At 40.7% G+C, this 21,101-nt stretch overlaps 1 protein-coding gene across 1 annotated transcript in view; it reads right to left on the bottom strand.

Moving 5' to 3' along the window:
* The window catches only part of MYO10 (myosin X), a 166,830-nt gene that overhangs the window by 69,252 nt on the left and 76,477 nt on the right, over positions 1 to 21,101 (bottom strand). Inside the window, exon 4 of the mRNA XM_033066839.2 lies at positions 6,269 to 6,456. Within this exon, the coding sequence (XP_032922730.1) occupies positions 6,269 to 6,456 (188 nt within the window). The remainder of the gene's footprint in view (positions 1 to 6,268; positions 6,457 to 21,101) is intronic.

The raw sequence follows: 21,101 nt of genomic DNA, 5'->3' as shown, positions 1-21,101 counted from the left end.
ACCCACAGGATAACAAAGTTATTTGGTAACACTAAATTGACACTTGAAAAACCAACTGTTAATAAGCAACCCTGCTGATAAAACAGAAGGCAATACACACAGTTTCTCCTCAAAACCAACACTCTAAAAAGGGAAAGTTTAGATTTGGCTTATTTCCCCAACATCCCTTCCCTTCGATTATGTAGCCTAAACACACACTGTGAGCCATTAAGAAATATAACTTGTGGATAAAGTTTGTCTAGTTTGCTCACTCTTCATCTACAATCATAGCAGTGTATCCTAAGCTGTGGCCTAGCTCCTAATTAAGCCATACCTAATTCCAGTTTACTGCCAAAGAAAGAGGGCACATTTTGGTGTTACTTCACCTTTTCCATTGTAGGAAGTGGGAATTTCATCATTGACTTTGATGGAGCACAACTGGGCATGTGGAGCAAGCTTAGATAATTTGACAGTCTTTTGTTGTGCCATTGTTGAATAATCAGCCCACTGATTTTAGGTTACAACAGAGTATAATGATGCTTTCTAGTAAAAAGCAAAGAAGAAAGGTACTGCCCAAAAAACCAGCATGACAGTTTCCTGCAAATGAATGTCAACAATAAAATTAGGGAAGAAACAGTCAGGAAGCATAATGAGACTGCCCATATGCTTCAGCAAGTGTGATTCACCCATTATACTTATACCACATCAAACAAATTCTCTGGTGTTTTTTATGTAATATTACCTTTGATGTCTGGCCTTTTTGGTATTCCTTCCCTTTTTCTTTGCAGGCCCCCACTCACTCATCTCTTCTGCCCAAGAAGCAAATACTTAATACTCCTGCCTTCAATACTCACCATAAAAAAAACCATTTTTACTAGTAGTTTTGAGAGAGCTTCACAAACCCTTGCATTATTCTTGTCTAGTGCAATAAATCATCAAGTGATACATACCTCTTCCTGCTTAATTCTCTCCCTCTGAGCCATGCATATAACATAGCTCAACAGCAGGCACAGGGTGACATTGAGGATATCACCTCTTTTCACCCTTCCTCTGCCCTCACCCACTGTCCCTTAATCTGGAAAATCTGTAGTTCTATGGAAGATGAAAGTTAGCCCACTGTAACTGAGAGCCATTCTACAACTGAGATAGTCAAAGCCAATGGAAAAAATATCTCCTGCACCTCTCTCTGGTACAGCTGGCATTATGCAAAATTACATGCTCATGTTTTTTTCTTAGAACAGGAGAGACTCACAACTAGTTTGGTTCTGAACCTGCCCGGTGTCCTATTCTTCAGTTGCCTGTGGAAGACATATGATTATTTCCTGTGGAAGACATATGATTATTTCCCTTCTGTGTTCTTCCAGCTTTCAGTTATTTGCTGTTTAGAGGCTTCCTGATCCTGTTTCTTACATGTCTTGTAACCCTCATATTTATCTTCTATGAGTTTCTAGCCATACTCTCTTAAAAGGGAAATGGTCTTGTTTATTCACATCCACGTGCTATTAGTTTCACTGGTATCTCTCAGTTCTCATGGTGGAAGCAGAAACCAACAGTTCACCCTGGCGCTCTTTCTGCTGTGCATGACTTTATGGTTAGTGCTCCAAATTCAAGGTGCCTGTCTCCATTAGCCATTTGCCATGTTATATACATTTTAAAATTTTACTCTGAACCACCTTCAGTTCCACCAAGTCCAAAGGATGGATTTACACAATGTTCTCTACTCATTTAGCAGTAACCACTCCATTCTATTCACTTTTACAGTTACATGGGATAAATCTTTCAGAGTCCTTAGAAAGCTTTTGCCTACAAGGTCAGTAAAAGGGTGAATTTTTTAGTGCAACCTTTCCAGTAACCTTTCCAGCCCATGAGTTTTAGTGCCCAGCTTTTTCCACATCACAATGTTCAGGACTGTGAATATATTAAGTCTGACAGCAGACCAGAAGGCCCCCATTAGAAGGTCTTTAGACTTTCTCCATGACTTATTCTATGCAGGGCTAAGAGCACAGCAGCCTGGACTCATGACTGCCACAGTACAAAAAGGGATCACAGAATGAGAGACTCCTCATTCTGAAGCATGTAAACCAAAATCATTTCCCTGTTCTGTCTGGGTAAGAGACAGAACAGTCTGTAGTGGCTGCTAATAATTGGCACACCAAAGGCATTGCTTCATGAGCACCTCTGGAACTCCTACCCCAGGTCCTGAGGGCTGAATGACCAGAAGCCCCACATGGAGGAAGGGCTCAAGAAGGCCAAAGGGTACATGAGCTGAGACAGGAGGCAGCACAGCTTGACTCTATCTCCTCTTGGAATTTCTATCAGCCATACACCACTGGAATCAGGAGTGGTAGCTATACTTACTCTTTTCTGTATTTTTTTCTGCCTTTGTCTCTTTCTTCCTCTAATTCTCTCTTCTCAGAATTTTGTGTAACTTAAAATTGGATGAGCTTAGAGATTACAAAGTTAAAGGGCTAAGTTAGTGTTTGAGAACTGTTTTATGTTGATGGAATGCTGCCCTAAACCTTTGTAAATGTTCTCTGATATTCTAAAGTTGCCAGTGAAGTTTTTTTTGTTTTGACCCCTTGAGACTATCTTGTTGGTATTTCTCCCATGTGTCGGAGTACATGAATAACTGTAAGTCCTTTTAAGAGTCTCGTCAAATGAGGTTTTTGGGGCCTTACAGTCTGCTGCCTTTAAAACCCCAAGACAGATACACACAGACAAAATAGGACCCTTTAGCAAATACACTTCATCAAATGCACATCTGAACTTTGGTGTGTCAGTCTCACAAGGACATCACACCCATCACACCCATCCAGAGGGTTTGGTTCATATTGATTTTTAAGTTGAAAAACATCAACATAAAGTTTCAGGCCACCAGACAATAACAGAGAGAACAAACTGGTATCAGACAGTGATTTCCCACTCATGGCACTGACACAAATGTCACGCAAAGCAATGGCTGTGGCTCCCTTTACACCTCTCTGGGAATGCTCTGACACAGATCAACTGCAATTTTATCTGAGAGACGAGTGTGTGTTTGCTTCTGCACAGACTAGATCATTCTAAACAGAGCAGCAAAAAGACCCCAAAAAAAACCAAATCTAAAAATATTTTCCTATTCTTGTAATAAAGGCTATAGGTGGAGGCTTGAACTTGGTCTCAACTTGTAGCTTCAGCTAATCCCGGGGGAGCTCAGCCCCTTTCCTACACCAGGACAAGCTGTTTGGCTATTGCTCAAATTTGATGGACTTCCTTCATGTTCCTGAGGCATCCAGGTGAAAAATCAGAAGCCGATTTTAACACGGTAGGCTTTCTCCCCCCTGTTTTAAATGAAACTGGACCCTGCGGTAATGGTTCAGACCAACATGAAACTGAGAATTCATTGATGCAGATGTTTTTGTTTATAGAAAAACTCTAGTTTTTTTAGCCTGGGAGAGTTAAAACACCATTTTATAACTATGTATATATTCTAATACACCAGTTGTGTACAGGTTCTTCAGTGTGACTTTTTGTTGACATTTTAGGCTGCTAAGTCTTTTTTATGCAGCCTTATTGTGAATTAATGCCTGTTACACACACAAATAAATAAACATCTTTGGGTGATTCAATTTATCATCTCTTCTGTATTTCCTTCCTTTTCACGTCTGACCTAGATTATTAGACTGAAAAAAATGGTCTCACAATTAAACTGTATTTTGATTTTTTCTAACTTGTGTTCTGCGATTCACCCTCTCACCTTATCTCAGCCAGAAAAAATATCCCAACATTAATATTTCAAAACACTAGAAGCTTTTTCACAGGTTGAACCCAAAGCCTGAAGAAAGTAGCTCCAAGCCAGAGCTGAGCTAATTCTGGGGGCCAGCAGAGGGCACTTTAAGTCCAAAAGATCATCAGAAAGTGTTCCCAGCTCCTTCCTTTGGGGGGCTGTTACAATTTGCTACCGTGTGCTGAGACCCCAAGGTCAGGAACAGCTCAGACTGCCTATCAGAACGTGAGACCTACCCGAATCATTCCCCCATTTTAGCTACTGTGTTTTCGAAATGCAACAGAATTTTCCTCTTTGTGACATTAATTGCAAGACCAGAATACTTGTCTGAATTCAAACACTAAAGAGCTCCATTTGGCTACTTTGTTTTTCAAATGCCATTAGTAACCAAGAAAGTTGCATTGACAGCACAGTGACTTGTTGCAAGGTCTAATTGTAAACCAGTTAAAGACGCAGGAATGACCCGAAACCTGAATTTTCTGAGCACACTGTTATACAATGTTATATTAGCTTCCTATGCCCTAAACTAGGTATGTGACAACAGCGACTTTCTTCGGCTGTAGGAAGGCCATGGAAATCTTCAGTAATTTTAAAAAATCCTATTCTGAATCCTTCACAGAGCAGATAATGCTCTTGTAGGAAAGCAGATTTAGCATTAATTTTTTTTAATTTGAATTGCACGTTTCCTCAATTTTTGCAGTAACGAGATTCCCTTATATGGTTGTATTGTGCCTCTTATCCAAAACCCAGAACTTACACGAATCACTGTTTCAATCCATGACCACAGTAAAACAATTTTAAAAGGGATTCCTAATACAAAACTCTCCCTTATTATGGCTTATCTGTACCAAAGCACATGGTTTACAGAGCAGAGAGTGCTGAAGACTCCCCTTGAATTTCACAGACTTCTGCTTATGTCCATTTTAGGGCATAACCTGCCTTCCTCTTGGCAGCTTGTGTGGAACTGGAATGAAAGGTAAAATATTGAGGCTAGTAGAGAATGGCAAAAATACCAATAGCCACCAGAAATTGTTTTGGTCCTTGTATTTGTGTACACAGGCTGTTCACAAGTAACTGCCTGGCAATAAAACACAAAATCCTGACTCCGGGCTAGCTATTGCCACATGACAAAGATCTCTGTGAATTTCATTTTTGCTTGGACTCTTACCTGATCTCATCTTTATATGTACAGAACTATGTATTAAGCAATAAGACGGAGAAATACAGTTAAGGAAATCTGAAAAAACACACTCTTCAGCTTTGTGTCACTGCAAAGCAGAACCTGCCTAGAGGTGAGGGCAGGTGGGCACTGTGACCTGAGAGCCTGCAGAAAGTTGCAGGCAGGCCTGGCTGTGTTGCAGCTAATCCACATTTGTAACAACAGCTTGGGTGCTGAAGCACATACACCAAATCCCCCTCTTATCCATGAAGCCTGGCAACCTGGCCCATAATCTGAAATCAGTAGAAACTGCCTACTGTAAAAGCTGCTGCTCTCCCCCTGCCTCATGCCCCCTCTGTCCCACCATCTGCCCCATGCTGTAGCCAGTCCTACAGCCACCACAAGGACTCCTGGGAGGTCAGGAAACAGCCAAAATCATGTCAATTTGTGCCTGAAGAGCTCCACACCTCTAACTTCATGGTGCAGGAAGGTGATAACAAGTAGGCCTAATCACAAAAATGTTGTGAAGGCAAGAGAGGAGACGGAGGGGAAACACAAGGTGTCGTACTCCCCTGAGCATCACCCTTTACCTGAGCCCGGTGGCTGGTGCCATGCTGCAGTGACCTGCTCCTCCCTATCTGGTGGGCCACACTTTGGACTCCCTGCCTGTGTGTGAGCCAACACAGCTGAGCTGGCAGGCTAGGGAACGGGAAAAGAGCTGGCTGCGTTCTCAGCTCTTCTGGAGCCAGAAGGAAGGAGGAGCTGAAAGCAGTGAAAAGCTATTGAAATGCCAACTGCTCCCTAACGCACACTCGGCCACAGCCAGATCCTGAATACCAGCGACACAGTGGTTTGAACGGGAAGCTATTAAAGCACCATTACATTAAAGCACAACAAGATTAAGCAAGGAAGATTAATCAGGCAGAATTAAGTGGCTGAAATGTGGAGGGGTTTCTCTTTTGTTTTTCCTATTTACAGCATATCTCAAGAACTGGTAGGTTATTTTTTTCTTTTCCTCTCCATACAGGAATCAGGGTCTAATGGTGACAAACTACTGAGCTGCACAGAGATGTTTAAACTGGTAGGTAAACACGTAGGGTAACATTTGATGTGTGAAGACCAAAAAATGCACAAAAATACAATAGATTTTTTTCACTATATATAACTGTAAGATCTGTAAAAAAAAACCCAAGGTTTTGTTAGAATGACACAAAACAAGTTCAGAACTCTCTTGAGATTAAGCTGCTTTAAAAGCCTGCTTTCTTTTGGAGTCCTCCCCACGTGGCCCACAGCCACACTCCCAAATCACCTTGAAAGGCTCACCATCAGGGACACCCAGAGCAGTAGCAGCCCGCAGCACTCACCTGATGAGGATGCACTGGTTGTCGTGGCGCTTCCAGAGGCAGCGGTAGCACTCGTTGGCCACGGCGAAGATGTGCGGCGCGATCTCTCCCATGTGGTGCTTGCTGTATCGCTCCATGGCCACGCTGTCATACAGCCCTGGGATGCTCTTGTAGGGGTTCACGGAGGCAACTATCGAACCAATGTAGGTCTGCAAGCACACAGCACCCCCAGAGCTGTTAGCACACCTGGGCTGGAACAGACTAACACCTCCCAAACGATAGACAGAAAATATGCATTTGCAAAACTGTAACAATCCTTTGGATAAAGGTGGCCAGTAATTTTCCCTGATTTCTTCTTTTTAAGAAAAGTAACAAAAGGGGGAAAGTTGTTGCCTCTTCTGTCATGTTCTCAGGCTTACCCCACCTATAACACTGAGCTTATTGACTGTACAAATCCTTGCATTAATGCTGCTTACAGCTGCATGGTAATGCCTATCAGCACTGGCCTACAGCTGCTTCTCATGTGTCCTTAGGGACTTGCTGAACCTTCTAAAAATCTGACTAAGCCCAAAGCAACGGCAGAAAAGTCTGTATATCCAACTCTTTTTCTGCTACTAACTTTTAAAACAGAAGTATCGGGCATTATGATAGACATTAGGACCATTATATTTAGAATAGCAGACTCTAAGAAAAGGGTGTGAAGCAGCAGATGCTCCAAAAACACTGAGTTTCCACAACGTTTTTAACATTAGTTGGATGCAGAACAGCAGCTGGCAAGTCATTAATTTCTATCCCACTGCAATTAGACAGCACATCAGTTAAAACCACCCAGGTAGCAACTTATGCCCATTCCCATTGCCTTAACTCATTAGGCTGTGGTAACCTGATCATTTGCAACAGTTGTTTATAATGCTGTTCAATTTCTCCCTCACCCTCTATCCACTTCAATATATTTTTCTAATAAAATCACATTAAGTGAGGTAGGAGATAACATTAAGCATGCTATCTCCAGAGTTTTTGGGGCATGTGAAATTAATTGATGTACTGCACGGCATGTGCAGTGTTACTGCTGCGATACCAATTTCATTGTTAAACGCCCTTGCTGCGGTCACAGGCAGGAAGCTGACACCTGGCTTCAACAGCCCTGCTCTGCACTGATGAGAAGCCAGGCTGGGCAGCCTCCAGCCCTGTACCACAGCCCCATGTACAGACAGATGCCTCACCACCAGTCAGCCCTCTGACAGGAGGGCTGACAGGAACCAGCTGTGAAGCTGAAAGCAGGACTGGGGCTCTCTTCATCTTCACAGCACCCTAACCAGAGATGGATTGTAAAGGGGAGCAGCATCTTGCAAACTTCCAAAAGGCAGGCCCATGTGCTCCTCCTGCAGTCTCCTTCTCTAAGCCACCACACAGCATTCACTAATACAAAGGGACCACCAGTTACCCCAGGCTTTTCCTTTCCCCTCTATCAGTCTCTTTTGCAGCACTTACAGCCTGCATCTACCTGCGTCCCTCTTTTTCTCCTTAATTAACATGCAATTATCACTGTGTATCAGCTCTTCTTTCTCACTGTTACCCTGCTGTTACAGCCCCCATTATCCACCTGTTCACCCTCCATCAGGCCCGACACAAATTGCAGCTTGAAGCTTTTGCTAAGGGAACTGCAGCGGTGTCCTTGAAATCATGACAATTTTATTAGCAGTAAGGGGAATATCCCTCCTCACTGTAACTCTAGTATCTTTTACAGAGTGGTGAATTTCCAATCTGTATGTTTTGTAACATCACCCCCCACACTGTGCAACAGCTCAGAAGATTTCATCTAGAGGAGAGATACCATTTCAACGTGAGATCGTATCGCAGGGCAATTACAGCACTGAGACAATAGCTTAATTTCCTGGGATCATCCCCTCTTGGATTCTTAAATAAGTAATAAGTAACAGGAAGGTTCTGAAAACAGACTTCCTCTGTTTCATACATATTTCAGCACAGATTACACAGGGAAAAATTTTAAGAGGCTTCTTTTCTTAATTACATGACTGTAGTGCAAGTGTGACCAATAAAACAGACTGCTGCAGATCTTCCTCTTTCTCTTATTAAAGTCTGTCTGAAGTCTTTGGAAAACAGTAACTTGAGGCATGCTATGGCAAGGTTGTAAATAAAAAATTCCCCATGAAACATGATACCATCTAGCTTCATAAGTAAATAATCGCTCTATAGCTTCTGCAAGATTAAGTACCTGGCAGAACAATATCTCCACTTAAAAGTACTGACAGAACTGCATCACCAAGGGCTACACATTGTGACTTTTCTTGCTTCTCTTCTAAACAGTAAATATCAGAAGAGGTGACAGCAGTCCACTTCTGCATACACTCATTTAAAATGGGGCAGTCTTTCACATGACTTAAGCACAATTTTTTAAAAGTGACAGAAAAACTTCCAGAATATCAATCATTAGTGTGAATTATAAAAATTTATTAAATAAAGCGAGCTGGCTTCATTGCCTTGTAATTCAATAAGGTATAATAGAGAAATGGGTGGTGTACTATGGCAATAAAAGAAACCTGTGAACAGCAGAAAGCATACTGGTGAAAGCAATTTCCAAATCACCTCACGGAGAAATGCTTAGGACATGTTACCATTCAAAAAATTCCTTGTCTATCTTTTTCTTTCAGCAAAAACGTGAAGCACCACAACCTCTTTGTGGTTCCAGTCTTCTGGTGCTATAAGTATGTACTACCTCTTTGCAGCACAAGTTAAATGCATGCACAAACTGCTACCAAAGTATAATGGCACATGACAGAACAAACTCAGGACTTCAAAAAACAACTTCCTCATCCCAAGGCAAGATCACAGAAAAAGGATATTTTGCTAAGTGTACCACATTTATCACCTACCAGGTTTCACAGTCCAACCCAGGGGTAGCCACAACCAGCTTAGTCTGCGTGCACTAAGGAGTTGGCTGGCCTGAGCAAAAGTTCTGCCTTTACCCAAGGTAGTTCAGCAAAGTATCAATGGGTTGAAGCAGCACTGTTACTAAAAACTATTCCAATTATTTTAAAAGTACACATTAAAAGACAAATCTTCCATAAGTCTTTGTAAACTGCCTCTGGGATACTCCACTGCAGCAAGATCTGCTGCTGCAAGAATAATTTCTTACATCACTTCCAGGCTTACTACTTATCCCATCCAGTACCTATCACAAGGTCTTACTAGTAGCAGTATCTTATAAGCAGTAGATCCTAGACTCTACCCTGGCAGCTCTAAGAGCCGCAAAGCTAGGGACTTGGGGGAGGGGGGAAGGACACATGTACTCCCATGAAGAATGCTACCACCTCCCAATTTCACAGAATCACAGGATGGCCTGGGTTGGAAGGAGAGCAAAGATCATGTAGTTTCAACAACCCTGCTGTGGGTAGGGACACCTTCCACTAGAACAGACTGCTCAATGCCCCAACCAATGTGGCCTTTAACTCCTAGAGACTGGGCATCCACAACTTTTCTAGGTAAACAGTTCCAATGTCCCCACTCTGACAGTGAAGAATTTATTCCTAATGTCTAACCTAAACATACTCTTTCAGTTTGAAGTCATTCCCCCTTGTCCTGTCAGTACATGCCCCTGTAAAAAGTCCCTCTCAATCTTTCCTTTATGTTCCTCCACTTGCCCTCCCGTGGAGATCCTGAGCAGCCACACAACACAGCCCCTTTCTTGCAGGGCAGACCTTCTTGTTTGGCAAATGCAAGCATCTTAGCAGCAGGTTAAACTGGTGTAAAAATACACAAAAAATGCAGGACTGCTCCATGGACTTGTGTTGTCCCCCGAACGTGATTTCTGCACCAGACATCATCACATGGCAAATTAAATGGGCTAGCAATCAGAAGCAGGATTTCCAAATTACTACATTACAAAGCATCACAAAGCAGGTGAAATTTCAGAAAGGGTATTTTCACATAAGAATGACACTTCCACCTCGCTTGTATGACTGTAATCTAAATTTTCTTTTTGCTCTTCACAGTTTCTAATCTGATTCTGGAAGTCAATAATTACTTATTTTAATGAAAGCATTCCAAAGCAATTATGAATGAGAGAAATGCTGCTAGAGCACTAGCAAGCAGACAAGAGAGTTCTGAAGACTTCCAATTGAAATAGTCTGAGAGTTTTTTTCAGTGATATACTGTGAGAACTCCTGTTAAAAGCCTGACCCCTTAAATCCACAGCAATGAACAGGGCAGTTCCCTGTTATATAAGTGACTTGATGCTTCAGACAGAACCCCACAGAAACTCTTGAACTACTTTGGTACAGACTAAATCAGCAACAACTTATCAGATTATGGCTAATATATTTATTTAAACCAAAGAATAAATGAAAGTTGAGTTACTCAGCCTGAAGCCCAAATGGAGCACTTTGACTGCTGTATTAAAGGTTGGGTTCCTTTTGCACTTTCAAACTTTTACTAGAATTTTACATTGTTAATTCATCTCCTAAAACACTTTCACTCATAAGCCACAGACAGTCCTGCTCCCCCGTTCATCAAAAAGGAAAAACAAGACTGTATGCTGATCCTCTGCAAGGACTTTCAAAATTAGAAGTTCCAACCCTATCTTCTCAGCTAGACACTGATTAAGGCAAGACAAAATTAAAGATGTACTTCAGAAAGGAAGAGATTTTTCATTGGCTCTTTGAACACTTTTTGTTTTGCTTGTTGCCTTCTGATAGCAATTAGCTTTGAGACTCTGTCTTGAAATCATCCCACAGTTCTCCAAACACTGAAAAACAATTTATTCTTTAAAAAGAGCTCACAAAGACTATTGATACCCACAGAAATACTCTAGCAAAACTTAACATAGTCAGAGCAGCCCTGTCTAACATGAGAGGGTGTTTGTTATTTTTAATAAAGACACAATCAATTTATTTTAGTTTGATGCCAAACAAATCCAAATGATATACAATGCTTTATGATCCAAATTCACTTTAGTGTATTTTACACTTAGAATTGCAAGAAAAAAAATTTGCAATGTATGAACAAAATACAGTTTGAAATGTCTTACTTTCCCATGTAGAAAAGGCTTTCAGACTAAAAGAGAAAAAAGAAGAGTAAAATATTTCCCCCTCAATTTTTTTTTTCAGAATCTCTATAATGAAAAGCAATGAAAAAGAAAACTGCCCTAATGGAAGACCACTTCATTAGTCCTATAAACCAAACATACTGAATACACCAGAGCCACCCTGCTTTTCATCTTTTCCCCTTCACAGATGCTTTTTGGAATTCTGGGATATATCCTTTCAGGTTTGTTCCACATCCAGCAACCACACACCTTCCACTTCTTCCCTTTTATGTCAAAACTTCCCCACAATAACTTTTCTGTTTCTGAGGATCCTTTATGATATCTGTGTTCTACTCAAGCTTGCTTTTCCCATGTAAGGTCATTAAATTTGTTGTACACTGCTTTTCTCATGACCTTTCACCCTCTACATCAAGGTGTCCCTCTGTACTTCACAGACTTCTAGCATCCAAGTCTTCCTGCTTCCATAAATAAAAGGGGGAAGCAGGGAAGCACACACACTTTTTTTACGCTTTCCATATCTCATGCTACAGGGCCAGTGGGAGAGAGAAGGCAGAAGCAGACTGGAAGACTCTGTTGAAGTGCATTGTGCGCTGCTCCTGAACTAAATCTTTGATCAAAAATCTCAACAGAAAACAAAACTGCTTGCACTACTAAAACAGGCATAAGAAAGACTGCATTACTCTATTTCTTTCTATAACTGTGTTTCTTTACTAGCACCAAAAATCAAAATATTCTTCACAGCTTGGAACTAGAGATGCTGGAATAGATCAAATACAGAAATTAAGATGTTCTGCAATATATACATTAACATCGAGAAACAAGACTTTATCCAACTCTCTCAAGAGCTGGTTTCAAGCCTTCTCCTTCAGAGAGAAAAATGTATGTTATTACAGAAAGAAAAGCATGTTTACTGATGCCTCAAAAAAATGTTTCTGGATCACTTTTGAACAACTCTTGACTTTCTTGGAGTCTCTTAAGCAACTGATTCTGTGTCTGAAAAGTAAAAGTTGTTTTTTTTAAAATGGGTATTGGTATCAACCTGCCAATTTATTCCACAAGTATTACTTTCTTGGCTTACCCTTAATATTTGGGAAACTTCGAATTAAACTGCAGTACAACTGGCTCACCTCAAAGCTACTTTTATGTTACTTTTAAAGAGGGCATGGGAAAAGATTTTAATCACCATTCCACACAACCTCTGCATCTCACCTTTAAATCATCACAGCTACAGGAACATCACCAAATAACAAAACCAGTGTTTTCACAGAACATACAGCGGCAGGCAACTTTTAAAAGATCACAAAATAGCCATCAAACTTTGTTACATTTTCAACACCAAATTTTAAGGTGTCGGGATGAAAAACCTGAGAACAGAAGAGTTTGCTCCACACTGCAGATATGATCCTTGTGGTTCAGAGCTCTCTCAGGTGAAGGGATTGATGGTATTCAGGGCTGAGCTTATTCTGTGGCAAAGACAACCGAACATCTACCACATACACATCAGCAGAAAAAGGAGAAAGATGGCTGGGCCACATTCTGGTGTGCTTTTTAGGGGAGGCAGAAGAAGGGGCGATGGTATGCCATAAAGAGGATGGTAATTAATGCCCTCATTCATGGTAGGACCTCGATTTATCCTCACTGTGGTAAGTATGCCCTGTCTTCCAGCTAGTCCCATGCTAATTTCAGTGGGACAGAATCCAGTTGTCTCATGTCTGAAGCAAAGCTTCTTTCTTAAAAACCATAATCAAAGTGAAGTACTAAACTGCAATTTTAAGTTTGTTTTTTTTTTTAAACTACATGTTTTAAACGTTTTCAACCAGTCAATCCATTTCTAAGATGGATATGCCATACTCTATAATCATCTTTACATGCTTGGGCTCCTGCAGTCCTCACCATGTCTGGTGACTCATGGTGAACTTCCAACCACCCAAATTTACACCAGCTTTGCTTTTCTCTGTATCTCTGTTCCTTGTCAATTCACTCAACATTATGACCCCTAAACTGTCCTTTTTTCTTCTTAAGGATAACTGTAGGATTGATTGCAAAATGAGGTGTTTGTGAATACACAGGCCACACTACAAATACAGGAGTTAGCTCCCATAGGAGAAGACCTTTAGAGGGGAACACGAACAGGACACAGAATGTCACTAGAAAGATCAGCTACCTACAGCCAAGACCCACCTTTCAACATGTTCTCCTTGTCACTGTTTTTGGAAAGTGTCTGTTTACACTGCTCAGCTGCACTTTCAGATCATGCCCTTCAGTCCATGATGAAAACTGCAGCAGCCTTTCCCACCAACCACTTCCCTGCTGGCCTCTCCTCCTTCTGTGCTGAGCACGGATCAGATCCAAGGAGTAACAGACCAAGGCCTTTTCGAAGCCAGCCTTTATGCTTCAGTCCACCAGCACAGTTCACAAGAACATTTTGGAATAGTTTTGGATTATTTTAAAATGTGATTTCAGATCATCACAGACAACAGTTGGGCAACAGAACACGCTCTTAGATGCAGCCTTGTCTGTTATGTTGACCCTTCAATCCAGCTAATGTGACCTTAAGCTTCCCTTGGTGAAACAGTATTAAGCAACACCATCCTGTTCCCAAGCCCCTCCAAGGGCAAGGGCTGTGCTATCTCTTCACAAACAAGTTGTACTTTGTAACCCAGCTGCCCTAACTTCTACACTAAGAGAATCCTTCCACTCCCTACAGCTTCAATCTTGCACATTCATTGAGTCCTTGTCCTAGGAAGCAAGATGAAACCATCTAGATCTGTGTCTTAAGGGTTAAAAACTGTGTTTTGGTTGCCTTAGTCGCCAGTGTGAATACCCAAAAAAGAGGCAGACATCTGGTTGCTTCCACAGAAGGCTCAGAGATGGTGAAGACCTCTCCACCTGGTTGAGATATACTCACAGCTTAATCTCATATTCTTCTCCTCATTTTCTCCTACTGGACAGATTGTTCCATGTGGATGGGGATTACTCAAGGAAACACTACAAGTGTTTTCCTGAATCCACACAAAAACCAATCCAGTTAGGAAGTATGAAACCAATATAAAGAAAGGTTGATAAAACAGCACTGTTACAGCCAAAGGTGAAAACCAAACCAGCAGATAATAATACAGACATCAGACAGACATTTTTCCTTCTTTAAGACATTCACAGGTTTCTGGCAGTTTTTCTCCTGTGTAAAAAGCACCAAGCCTGTTTTTACTGTACTTTTTTGCTGAGTAATACAATACTATCTCTACCATGCAGCAGTCCAATCCACTGGGGCAGAATAATGATCTTTTGTACAGTTATCATATAAACAATTACTGAAGAATTTCTCTTTTCACCATTGCCAAGTAGACAGAGGCGGTGACCTCCTGAACACAAACATGATTGATCAGAACAAGACATTGATTTTTTGTTATTTTCCTGGGCTGAAATACAGCATGTGAAAATAAGTTTGCACATGAGACTGTAGCATTCTGTGCGCAATTTTAACCAGGCGAGCTCTAGCTATCAAAAAAAACCTCCCTAAAAGCAGAGACCCCATAGCTTATCGCTTCATTTCAAATGGCCTATGGCCACACACTGGTTCTTCCTCCTGCTTTGCTATTGCACAATGCTCAAATGAGTCTTTCAAAACTGTCTGAAGGTCTAATTTACCCTCCAGCAAGGAAAAGAAAAAAATGGTCTTTTTCCTTCCTATACATCCATACTGGAGAAATGAAGGGGCTTTTCAGAGAAAATACACACAAAGGAAAACCAAAATGCTGATAAAATGATGAACCAAAGAGCAGTGTCTCTAGAAAAATGGCAAAATATTTTTATATATAGCTTCACAGATCTATTTAATTCTGCCTGCAAGTATTTTACATACTGATATCCAGATTTCCGTAACTTCCATGGCTCCACAATATTTGAAGACCTCTTCTATAGAAAGGGCTTTTTTAGGAGGAAAGCAGGAAGAACAGGAATTACTCTTTAACAGAGCATGAAAAGAGAAGTCAAAAGCCAGCACAACTGAAATCTAACTCTATGCCAGGTAGTTAGTTGGATGGCACTGAACTGCTGCCAAACAGCCGTCAGTTGAGAAGTCACTACTGAGATGCCAAATGGAATTAACTGTCAAAAATCTGCTAAATGGAACTTTTGGATTCCATTTGCTTTTAAAAGGAAAGACTGACAAACATCAAAGAGAAAAAGCTGAAACCGCTTGTGAGAAAGGGACCACCTCTTTTCAAATGAAAATAACAGCCTGGCTATGAATCAATAATTCATTTACACAGATAAACAATAGCTATAAAAGTAAGTAAATTCACTCCCAACTTAAATGGGTTGTTTGCAGCCTTTCTAGTATTACACTGCTGGAACATGTGCATAAGACAGTTGGACAGTGCAGAACAAGCAGTAAATTTTATGTAGCTCGCTTTACAGTAAAAGCCTAACTCATGTAAAGAAAACACATGCTGGTGACAAGTAAGCACCCTAAGTTTTGGAGCCCAAATTCCTGCCCTCCTTTCAATGACTTTGATGGACACAGACCTTACAGAAAGGAGCCAAAACTTATCTCCAAGTGAGGCAACAGCGTGTGCAGAAGCATTCGGCACTATCGCAAAAGCTCTGACTGAACAGCACTAAGCAGCTGTTGGCATTTCTGCAAATTACTGATGATTTTTCTTTTGATTCTGCATGTTGGTCTCTTTCTGTTCTTGGCCCATAGACTTAGCAGTGACATGCAATAAAGGTATGGAGAAAACAACATGAATACTAGACTTCAAATCACGAAAGACATTAGCAATACATACCCTCACCAATGACAAAATCAGCAGATGATGACAGATGTCTACTTTGCAGTTTTCTATATGAAGTTACCATCAACTATAGTTTAGAGTTTTTGTATTACAAATAGAAAACTCATGGAAGTCAACAGAAATTAACCCTGTTGCCCATCCATTTATTATTTATTCCTCAACCAACCAACTAACCAAGAAAAAAGATACTGGTACAGAGCAGAATAGAAAGAGCAAATTGTCATGTTTTAATAAAACTTCTCCCTCTTTGCCCTCTCCATCTCACTAAAGCAGCCCACTGATGCTAGTATGTAAGATCCTTACTGCAGTGTGTACAACCAGCAAGTTACCAACACCACCTAATATGCTGCAAATGTAAACCTAAATATAAATATAAGTGTTGGTATAGACATTGCACACATGTAGCCACTGCACACACTGCAAAGTGTTTGTGCAGCTGTGACATACATGGCATGCACTCAGTGACACACACCTTTCATTTCTTTTAATGCTATCATATTGATCACAACAGCTCAGGATGAAATACTTCCTGAGATCTGAAAATACACACCTTTAAAATCCCCATTATTTTCAGTCGAGGACCTTATGACACAAACACTGTTTATTGTTGTTGTTATTATAACTATTAGCTGTTCCACAAGTCCTGCAGAATGGAGGAAGTCAGAAGCAAGGTTGGTTAACCAATTGATGGCATTTGTTTACATCTCATATCATTATAGCTATGTTTCTCCATTAACACATATTTAAAAAAAACAGATAAAAAATAATGATAATTTGCCTGTGGTAGACAATTGTTGATCTATATAACTGACCAGCCTTTAGAAATAATAATTACTAGTAATAAATTTCACTAGATTTCCAATTAAAAGCCTGCTGTGTTTTTACAGATCTTTGTCTGCTGCTCTCTAGTAACAGATGTGAAATGGAAGCTGTAATTAATGCTTGGAGACAGGAACTCACTTTGAATTACATTTTGAAAACATTATCTGATGTGTGCAAGCATAACATTCTAATTATGGAGGTAAGCAGCTATGTATAGACATTTGTCATGATTCTTAGCATGAGCATTCTCTGCTCTCCACACTTCCATGGAAAGAGCTGGTGGCAAGAATTTTCCCCATCTTCTCAGTAGCACAGGAAACTGTGAAAAACACTGTGATTCTTCGGCACACTTCTAAGATTTCTTCACTGTAAAACAGAGCAATTAAATAAAAGCAGTTTCCTCAGTGACCACAGAGCAGATCCTGCAAACCAGTTACCTGGGACTGCTCTACAGCACTGGATGCCTCTGGAGAGGAACTGTGCAACCACAGGTGGCTTGTAGACAAGACCAGGATAAATGTAGTTCTAGGGGCTAGTGTAATTGTACTAGGGATATGTGCTATATTTATATACATGTTTTATGGCACTAATTAATGACACAGTTTCTGTGTACCATTGTTGGGGTTTATTTAAGTCCATGGCCCACAATTATTTATAACAAGGCACAAGACCAAGGCTGTTGAGCTGGCCAGGGCATTGTAGGAGTCCATGATATACATTCTTTTTAGGTTCAGTTTCTGCACAGAGTGTGTCAACTTTTTCCATATAAGAAACCAATCATGAGGTTTTGTCTTTATCAGTAAACACTTTAAGACTATGGTTTCGTGGTATTTATTGGTGTCATTCAGTTAAAGAATGAAGACATTGGAGGTCCTTTCCTATCTCAGTGATTCTATTTGCTTCTACTGATCTTCCTTTGTTCCTCTGCCTTCACCTACAACTTGTGTCCTTATTAGAAGACATCCGGGCAGGAATGCTATCGCAGTGTATGAGTTATGTCTGTCTGCAATACATCAACCATGACTCCAGTGAGCGCCACTATTTTGTCACTGTAACATGCAGCAATTTCCACTTCCTGCTGACTATCCTAACATGGTACAGAGCAACTGCACTGGATCCAAAAGGAGTTTTACTGTACTCGGAAAAAAACTAAACATGCAAAAACCCAGAAAAACAAGTCACAGAGAGCAACTGACCCAGATACTAAAGTGTCTGGGTCTGCAAATAGAATTTGAAAAAAACCCTGTGGTGATTATTGATTAATATCCCACAAACATCAACTAGTTGCCTCTGGAAGCCCTCATGACTTCGAGGGAGATAAATTATCTAATTACTGCAAGCTTAACAAACTACAACTGAACATGCTGCTTAAGTAAATAAACACTAATAGATTTTTAAATCAATGCATAAATAACTGAAAATACCTTTTAAGAACGGATAAAACTGAGCATTCAATACAATGAAGTGGCTAGGAGCTCTGCAAAAATTTTTCCAGTTTAACACCTTTTTGAAAAATTGGATAAATGGTGCTTTTTCACCCAAGTTATTCAATGTTTGTTGCTTCAGCTGAAGAGAGAAGGGAAGCTAGCCATGAAAACTGAGCTCCTAATTACCATCATCCTCCCTCTGATGTGGATGTGGCTGGTACAGCACTACATGTCGACGTGGCTGGTACAGAACTTTTCATACATATGCAAGCAAACATAACAGACGGTTATAATTACCAGCAGCTAAGCTGCAGTCCTAATTTGAGAGTGAGCAAAAATAGGTTGTGCTGTCCCTCACCCTTCCTGGACACCACACCCAACTGTCGGACAACCTGGAGGTCACTCTCCCCCACAACAGGGGACTGACACACTGCAGCCCAAGCAAAACGCTACTCTGGGCATGGGGCACATCCTCCACCTAAACAAGACAGACACGTGTCAAACCATCATCATCACTTCAAAGGGGAATGTGCCTACCCAGCATTTCTTAATTCAAAAGGAAAAAGCTAATCAAAAGTGTTTTGAAACTTGTTTATTTGTTTGAACATGTAAATGAGGGTGCACAGGATGCTGAAAGCCTCTGCACTGACCTGCACAATATTGAAGTTATTTCCTACCTGCCTCTCACCTCAGCAAAAGCTGCTCTCTCATCCTCCGCTCTGCTCTTCCAAAATTTGCTCACCTGCATCAATTACCAACCACTGGCAGAGACAAGACAGCTGCAACTCATCCCAGAACCAGCCCAAATTTGTGCAACTCACAGCACAATCCACGCCATGTGGTTTATGGCATTCTCTGCAAGGCTGAGCCAGTCTGCTCCACAGTGTGTACTTAACTAAAAGTAAACCAGAATCAACAGCTTGGGAACAATTTGCCTTTGAACAGCGACAAGAGTGGCTGCCACAGCATTTCCCCTCTCCACACAATGTGCCCTGTGATGGCCTCGCTTCAGAGGTGACCAAATCCCCCAAGTGCCTTCACTAAAGGCTCTGTTTTCAAATGTAGGCACCTTCCATTTTTAGCACTAGTGTTTGTCTTTCCATATTTTGCCACATACCAGTCTAGCATGCAAAATAATCCTTGTATGCTGATGTCCACAGCTGGATCACCCACTGTTGTTCCCAATAAGAACAAAATGGGAGATGAAGTAGCAATGAAAGCACATGCACCATATGATCACTTCCATCCTAAATTTTGTCCTTTCCTGAACAACAAATGCGGTGATAGCACAGAATCAAACTTTCAGATAAATGCAGTATTATCATAAAGCCTGAGAAAAATACCAGACAGTACCAGCCTGCCTGGAATAATCCAGACAGGACTTGCATATCCCATGAGTCTCACAGGCCAAAAAGGGAAAGCACACACTCTTTTATGGAAGTTCACACAAAACGTATCACAAGATGTTAACAGACTTGCCACTGATACAAAAAGATGGTTGCACATAGACAAGAACAACACTTTGTCATTCAGCTTCTCACAAACAGCACAGATTCAGCTAAGAGCCTCAATTCATTATGTTCAGAGCCAGGCATCATTCACAGTAATCTGAGTCATCACTCACAGTATGAACATAATCAAAGTCAATATTCTTCCCTCCCCAGGAGATATCAGGAAATATAGAAAATCCTCCGCTGACCCTTTATAACTGCAGTTGTTGGCAGCTGCAAATAAAGTCACTGACATGTTTGACAAAACTTGGCATCTATAGAAAATAACTTTGTAGTATGAATTAGGAAGTAGTGAAAAGTTTAGGAACATGGGTATGAGTATGTGAGACAAAAATGTTAATAAGTAACAGAAGGTTAAACTGAGCTCGAACATCTGAAGATATTTATTTAAATGCTCATTGCTGGAAAAACAGTTCTTCAGATACACACAAGTTAGCAGCAGAAGATCTGCATAAATAATTGTCTTTCTGGTTAAAGTAACTGTTTAAATTTCCCTTAATTGTTTGTTCTATACTTTTGAAATCACATACACTTTACATTACAATTAAGCACTTGATTTGATTTTTATGTGTGTGAACAAGCAAGCCCCAAAACATAAATCCCAACTAAATGTATTCTTTGTTAAGGAATAAAGGTGCTTCCTGGTCTCAATGCCACTGAGAAAACTAATAAAAAGCTGCCATGCTCAAGAACCACAATAATACATTTGTAATACTACAAGCACAGAACTCCAAAAATGATAGCATACACCTTTGCCTATCTCTTCCCCCTACTCAGGATGTGGACAAGGAGGTGCACAGAACTGAGGTAAAAAGGGATTTGTAACCCAGAACACAGCAGTTATCTGGTGGTTTTTATCCAGGCAGGGCAAGAAGTCTTTCATAGGAGGATCAGCCACTAAGGCCACAGTGGAGAGTGGTACATGCTTTCCCAATTTATCCCTAATGCACCAGGGGCAGATACAGCCAAGGTGATGAGGCACAAACAAGAGACAATGTGTGAACTACAATGAAGCAATTCTTGGTCAAGGTAGAAGGTAAATATATAGTCTGGAAAGTTTTGATTATTCCTGGCATAAATTCCAATAACTTTTACTGTCCTGTACTAGAACTAGTTTGGTCCCAAAGCAGAATGATCAAACAAGTTTGAATGATCAGCTGCAAAGTAACTTTCAACAAAGGTGAGCTTAACACATCTTCATTCATTTTTTTTTTCTTTTTACCATTAAACATT

This window comes from Catharus ustulatus, chromosome 1 (genome assembly GCF_009819885.2).
Source record: "Catharus ustulatus isolate bCatUst1 chromosome 1, bCatUst1.pri.v2, whole genome shotgun sequence".
In the NCBI taxonomy this organism is placed as follows: domain Eukaryota; kingdom Metazoa; phylum Chordata; class Aves; order Passeriformes; family Turdidae; genus Catharus; species Catharus ustulatus.
Note: the sequence above shows the minus strand (reverse complement) of the source record. Positions and strands in the feature narration are given on the sequence as shown.